Below are 6,374 nucleotides of genomic sequence, written 5' to 3' on the forward strand. Positions count from 1 at the left end.
CACGGTATGCACGCTAGGTGGAAGGATCCCCCGTGCATCCAGCGCTGCTAATAAAGAATACTGAATCACTGCTAAATTTGATGTTTAATTTCTTGGAATCAAGACCAACTATAGAGTGTGCCCTTAGAAAAAAAAAATTAGCAGTATTTCTTTGTATGACCTGCAGACGAAATGTTCTCGTTATCGCCGCTGAATACAGCCCCACTAGTATTTTGTAAAGAGAGAAATATAACCAAAGAACAGCGTAAGGAACTAGAAAGGTTGCTTGTATCACGTTGCTGAGCAAAAAGGCGGTCTGAGGCACCGTGCCACAAAGTGTTCAACTTTGTATTAATTTGCAGAGCTTCATGGATAATCTCTAATGAGTTTGTGTAAATCACAATTAATACATTCCACTTACGTTGCCTGTTCTCTCCAAAGGCTTACACGGTCTAGGATTTCTTTCATAGACCAATTTGCAATATCAGCTTTCCGTTGTTTGGGCTTTTTTAATCAGCAGGTTTACCTGATGGCAAGTCTACACGCAAAGGCAGCTAAAGATGAGCTTTTCCAAAAGCTAGGGGTTTGAAAGTGGAAGCCGGGTGCCTAGACAGGGCAGGTTGAATCGGTGCTGAAGCAGCTACTATGACAGGACAAGGACAGCGTGGGATTGTTCCTGGAAAACTGTTAAATACACAGCAAATTACAGAAGCGTTATAGTGGTAGTGCAGTGGAAATACAGAGATTTTTGTTTCTTAGGAGGGTGATTTTGCTTGGTCAGCATAAGCTCCGGATTTTGCTGACAGGAGTCCGAATGGATTGTGGGGGCCTCTCAGGCTGTGCCAATACAAGGCAAATTTTACTGGTAAAGTAGCACGCTTTGAATTTTTCAGATTGAGCAATGCTAGTGTGGTCAAAGCAGTAATTCTCCTGCCAATAATAGTAATTCTACCAATCTAGAACTGCTTATAGTAGTACTGCTTAATCTGCTTCAGTGAAGCAAAGTGAACTTCACTGGTTTTAAATTCTGTAAATGGAAAATAAACAAAATTTTCTAGAAGTATGTCTGGCTGGTAATGTTCAAAAATAACAGGAAGATGGGGCTTATCTTTTCTAACAATTTTGATTTTGATACGGTAGAATATGCTCAGAAAACACCCTCAGCTGTCCAGAGACAGAAACAGGAGGCCAAGTCCTTTACATTTTTAGAAAAAAATTAAATTGGCACCTGCAGTCCCTTCTGAATGATTATATCAATCATTCCTGCCACAAAAAATAAGTTGGAGAACTAGGGCAATTAAAATATTTACAAGAAGATTTAGAAACTTCACAAACAGCTGTCTTAATATTTAGTTTGGAATTCGAACTGTGCTCCAGTTTCATAAAAAAAAAAAATAATTGCAAAGTAATTGAATTTGGTTTCTGTACAAAAATACCAGTTAGAAAAATGACCTGTTCAAGGGATAGCTTCACATTATGGAAAAAAAATACATCAACTTATCACCCCAGTCCCTCACCACCTTACTCTGAGAATGGTCAGCTTTGTTTCGGCACCGCGGGATTTAAGAATGTGACTCTTGGTGAGGTGTGACAGAACTGGGAAGAAGCGCAAGTGAAGCGCTGCAGGACAAAAAGCTTTACAGCTGGAGGCTCTCTGTGATCAATTCAGTTAGACAACAGTAACTTCTTTCTCTGCAGCTCCCAAAAAGGAGTTAAAATACCCTACTAACAGTTTTACTAAGTTCCACAAACAGACTGGAGCCCTCCAATCTCACGGCTGGCAGTGGCGCAGTGCAGGACGCTCGCAATACAACAAATCCGACTGCTACGTTACCGCTCCATTCGCTTCACGCTCTGTCCAGCCATTCAAGCGACCCGTTCCCTAAAACTGAGGATGTGTGTGTCAAAGAGTGGAGCTGTTTCTCAGACCCTCACGTACTCCTATTTAAGACAATGAATAACTCCTCAACTTCTTCCTAATCCTTCCTATCTGTCCTGTCAGCCACTGTTTCAGGGCTGCTTTGATACACACACTTGAGACAATCGGCCACTGAATGTCTGACAAAGCCGCTGTGTGCCTGTGCTCAGTGGGCTGGGAATATCCTTGGGAATGTCTTTGTTGCATTACTGTACACCCACAATCATCACACTCGCAAAACAACATCACTTTCGGTTACTTTCTAGAATAAAAAAAATTCTAAAAATAGTTCAAGCCTACTCTGCATTAGAGAACAAAGCATTTCGGGATACGAGTTGCACAGAGTAGCTGTATAAAGCCTCGATTGCTTTATACTGCCTTTCCATGCTTACTTTTTCAAGTAAGCAACTTACTTCAACTTCTCAAATGTTGCGTAAGACAAAACATTCCAACACAACTCCAGTAATGAACCTAAAGCAATTCCTGGCGAGAGTGAAAACCCTTAGACGTTGAGTTCATTTGGAAATGGATAGGTTACCAAGTTTATAGAAATGTTCTTAAAATACTTGAAAAGAAAAAGTAACTTTTTCTCTTATGTCAAACCATACATATGTGGCATTAGAAACATGAAAGATGAATAAAGATAAATACAGTTTTGATACTTCCTCTACTATCCATCATGTATAAAATAGACTACAAACCTGTTTCACGTAAATCATAACAAACCCAGGGTCAGCCTGAGTCGTAGCTTTCCTGTCCAAATTTTTCTTCCAGTTTATCATCAGAAATTGCAGACCAGAAAAAAACTCAAACTCTCTGACTAAGCAAAAGCTCCACAAAATATGAGCGTGCATCTTTTCTTCCAACCCATGGGCTTGGTTTATTAACCCAGAGCTCTGTAAGAAGGCTCACTGCATTTCTGATGATTTGTCTGCCTCCACCAGTTGATTTCAGTCCTATGAAAAGGGTCCAGACCTTTTATTTTTCCTCCCAAAGGGAGAAAGCAGGATTAATCACAATCTATAGACAACATAACAGCTCGCTGCTATTCCAACTGCAGCATCGCTTTGATGAGGAGTCCCAGGTCCACGTCAATAAGAATTCCATCTCTCTTCTCTCACAGGGAGGACGAGCGTTCCCAGTTATCTGTTCTGCATGTGGATATCCACAGGTATGAAAGTCACTGTGGGATGCGGAGACAGGCTGTTGCTGTGCTGCCCTAAAGCAGGCGGTGTTGCTGTTTTGGTGGGTTTGGGTTCCAGCTCCCGCTTCACTCTCATGCGTCTGTAAAGGTAAAAATGAAATTGTCACCAGAACCGGCATGTGTTGTGGTCTCTCCCACGATAAGTATTGGGAAGGTTCCTGCGGAAGCAGGTTACATGGAACAGCGTCTGAAAAGTCAATGCAAGCCAGGATTTCATCCCAAAGATACTAAATGGCACATCAGTGCTTCTAGAGCATACAAGCCTAACCCAGTGCCCTGAAAAGTGAGAAATCAAGCTCCTTTCTGGCAGCCTTGACGCACACAGCAGACCTTTCCTATGTCAGCATGAATCCCTAAAAAGACTTTCCATCAAGCACCCTCCATCAAGAACCTGTGACTGAATTGCTAGGAAGCAGAAAGAGAACGCTGACTGTAAGATTCCGGACACGTCAGTCAAGCACATTATAGTTCAGATTCTCCTGGAAATTTTCAGCAACAAATACTGAAATGGTCTGTTAGATGAGAGCACGCCTAACAGTGGTAAGATTCTGGACACGACAGTCAAGCACATTATAGTTCGATTCTCCTGGAAATTTTCAGCAACAAATACTGAAATGGTCTGTTAGATGAGAGCACGCCTAACAGTGATTTTGGTTCATCTTGTCTCACCTTAGTGAAGTCTAGAACTTGGCCACATACCTGTTATATGTTTTCAATATGAGCACAACCACTGTGAAAATAACAATCACTCCTACTACGATGGCAGCAACTATTGCTCCAGAACCTGGCAGGGAAACAGAAAGGGCAAAAAAGTCTTATTTACAAAGTTGTCATTGTACTCTTTGAAGTTTGCCAAGTTCAAGGTCCACTTAAAAAAAAAAAAAAAAAAGCCACCACCCCACTTTTCTTACTTTGATAGAGACTTTGTTCTTGAGACTTTGTGGTCACATTTACTGACAACTGAGTATTACTGATCAGTGGTGCAGGTGTTGTCATCTTGATTCGGCTGCAGAAGGAAAAAAAAAAAAAAAAGAAGAGTCAGTTTATAAAATATTAACCCAAATTTGACCGTGATAATTAGGCAACTACCCGTTAAAGAGTCAGAGCCTACTAAGGGCAGGCTCACTGAACTGGGGTTCTTGATATTTTCTTAGTGGTGAAAATCTGGCCCTGCTGAAGTCAATGGAAATTTTGCTACGACCTAGTCTTGAGCAATTTGCCTTACAGTATAGGCTGCTCACTATTAACCAGATAAAATAAGATATAAACACAATAACACATTACTACCTATACATTATTGCTGTTATACAAGTTTTAGATAAATATATGTATTTTAAATGTTGTAGGATTTTTAGATTGTCATCTCAGGTTATGCGGTTCAGATCACTGAGTAAATAAGTGTGAAGAGTTCTGTGCCCAGTATTCAGTAATATGTCTTTAAGGGAGGGAAAAAAAATCAGCATGGAAAGGTTTAAAAACTCTTTTATAGAACAGAATTTGAAATAGCTTCATTCATCTAACGTGGAACAGAAAAACAGTTTAATCCCCTAACTTGAAGCTCCAGAAGTTACATGGCAAACGATGGCTATCCCACAACAGAACAAAATCCGGCAACGAGACTATGACAGAAAGTTTAGGGAGTTCGAACTGACACCTCACTCATGTCCGAGTCATCTCGGGTCTGTTGCTGGAAGAGGAGAAGTCTCCGAGTGGATAGCTGAAAATATGCCTGCTCCCACATTTCGGTAGATCTAGAGAGAGCAGCCTGTATGTTTACTGATTTTATAAGCATTTTCCAAATGTCCTCTAAATGTAACTAGTAAGTTTAGCCATTAAAAGACTCCTTCAGGCTGAGAAGGGTGTGAATACCACTTCAAACAGATCTCTGAAACCATTTCAGCTCCCAGCTTCAGAGAGCTAATATGCTCAAATTATCCATTACAAATTAAATTAATCTTCAACACCTGATACTGGAATTGAGTTTCCCATTTCAGATGGTGGCCAGTACAACCGGGCAGCACTCTGCCCCGCTCTCCGTTATACTCCATTGGGATATTGTGGATGTGTGGCACGTTCTTAGTAGCCTTGCTTTTACAGAGCACAAGATACAGAACAGCCAGAAAATTATCGAGCGGATAGAAATCAGACAGTCCTAAAGAGGAGTGCAAATGTGAAAGGCACCTTCCCTTCCCCCTTATTGAAGCTTTCCTAAAGGTCTCTGCACAGTAGCATCCATCAAATGGAAGACATGGAACGGCAGGGTACAGATTTGGGAGGCAAGGAGGACCCCGGGGCGCGGAGGGCGGTAGCTGAGTCAACACACGACGTGTGCTTGGGAGGCTCCGCTCGGAGATAGATGGGGAATGGAGAGATCGGTAACCTGCAGCGAGGAAAACGGTCAATCTCTGCCGGGGTACGAAGGATCAGAACTGCAAGGTCGATTCATCAAATATTTCGATCCCCTGAAGTTAAAAAGGTTCAGGTTTTTTTCTTTTAGTTTAAAAAACAAAAATAACTCTGTCTCGAGTCTGTAACTGGGTCATTCTCCTCTGACTGAATGATTCCTTTGTTTAGCCAAGGCCAAGTTAATTCAGCAACACGATCATCGACTGTAGTCGTAGATCTTTCCACGCTGAAAGAAATATTTTGTGTTTAGAGTTTGCCCGGCCTTATCGTGTAGCACAGTGAAAGGATTTACACACGCCTTGGAGGAACCCGTGAGAGGCACCGAACCTGGGGTATCAGCGCTCTCCCCATCTGTTTCCCCACCCGACCATTCGAAACCGCGTTGATGAAGGCTGTACCATTGACAAGCAGGGCCTGAAGAGGCTCTCGGTCGCGCTGCAGGCTGGGGAAAGCGCAGCAAGTATTTTGTCTATGGACGTAATTCAGAGAAAGCCATACCCAACTTTTACCTTGTTGCTCCTGACTAGGAGAGTGCAAATTCCAGATTTACAGAAGCGTTTTTCTCCTCCTCCGGCTACTGAAATAAAAATACCAAATAAATAAGGCTGAATATTTTGATTTTAAGCCATGTAATATTCATACTTACTAACTTCCATCTGGTTCAAACCACCTCGGTAATGGGGAGCGATTTGTGCATGAGTCACCTATAACCAAAGAATTTTTATTGTTGTCAGCGGAACCGCCTGTTTACAAAAGGGATGAATTTATCCGACAGGGCGTAACAATCTAAGGTGCAATTTGAAAAATGCATCAAATCTTTTTTTTTTTTTTTTTTTAAGGCGTTGTGTAGCAATAAAAGAAGCCAAA

The 6,374-nt window shown here is 41.6% G+C and overlaps 1 protein-coding gene across 1 annotated transcript; it reads right to left on the reverse strand.

Moving 5' to 3' along the window:
• Positions 1-3,039: 3,039 nt before the first annotated feature.
• Positions 3,040-4,097, reverse strand: NCMAP (noncompact myelin associated protein). The gene is made up of 3 exons (XM_009707241.1): positions 4,013-4,097; positions 3,801-3,885; positions 3,040-3,181 (listed from the first exon to the last, which is right to left on the reverse strand). Exons 1-3 carry the CDS (start codon positions 4,095-4,097, stop codon positions 3,040-3,042), a joined length of 312 nt encoding a protein of 103 aa, XP_009705543.1.
• Positions 4,098-6,374: the final 2,277 nt, after the last annotated feature.

Source organism: Cariama cristata, unplaced genomic scaffold, assembly GCF_000690535.1.
Source record: "Cariama cristata isolate BGI_N322 unplaced genomic scaffold, ASM69053v1 scaffold35059, whole genome shotgun sequence".
Lineage (NCBI taxonomy): Eukaryota > Metazoa > Chordata > Aves > Cariamiformes > Cariamidae > Cariama > Cariama cristata.

Coding starts and splice junctions, on each gene's coding strand:
- NCMAP (XM_009707241.1), bottom strand. CDS start 4,097: ATGACAACACCTGCACCACTGATCAGTAATACTCAGTTGTCAGTAAAT. Junction 3,886..4,012: donor AGAACAAAGTCTCTATCAAA/GTAAGAAAAGTG, acceptor TTTCCCTGCCAG/GTTCTGGAGCAATAGTTGCT. Junction 3,182..3,800: donor ATATTGAAAACATATAACAG/GTATGTGGCCAA, acceptor TTACCTTTACAG/ACGCATGAGAGTGAAGCGGG.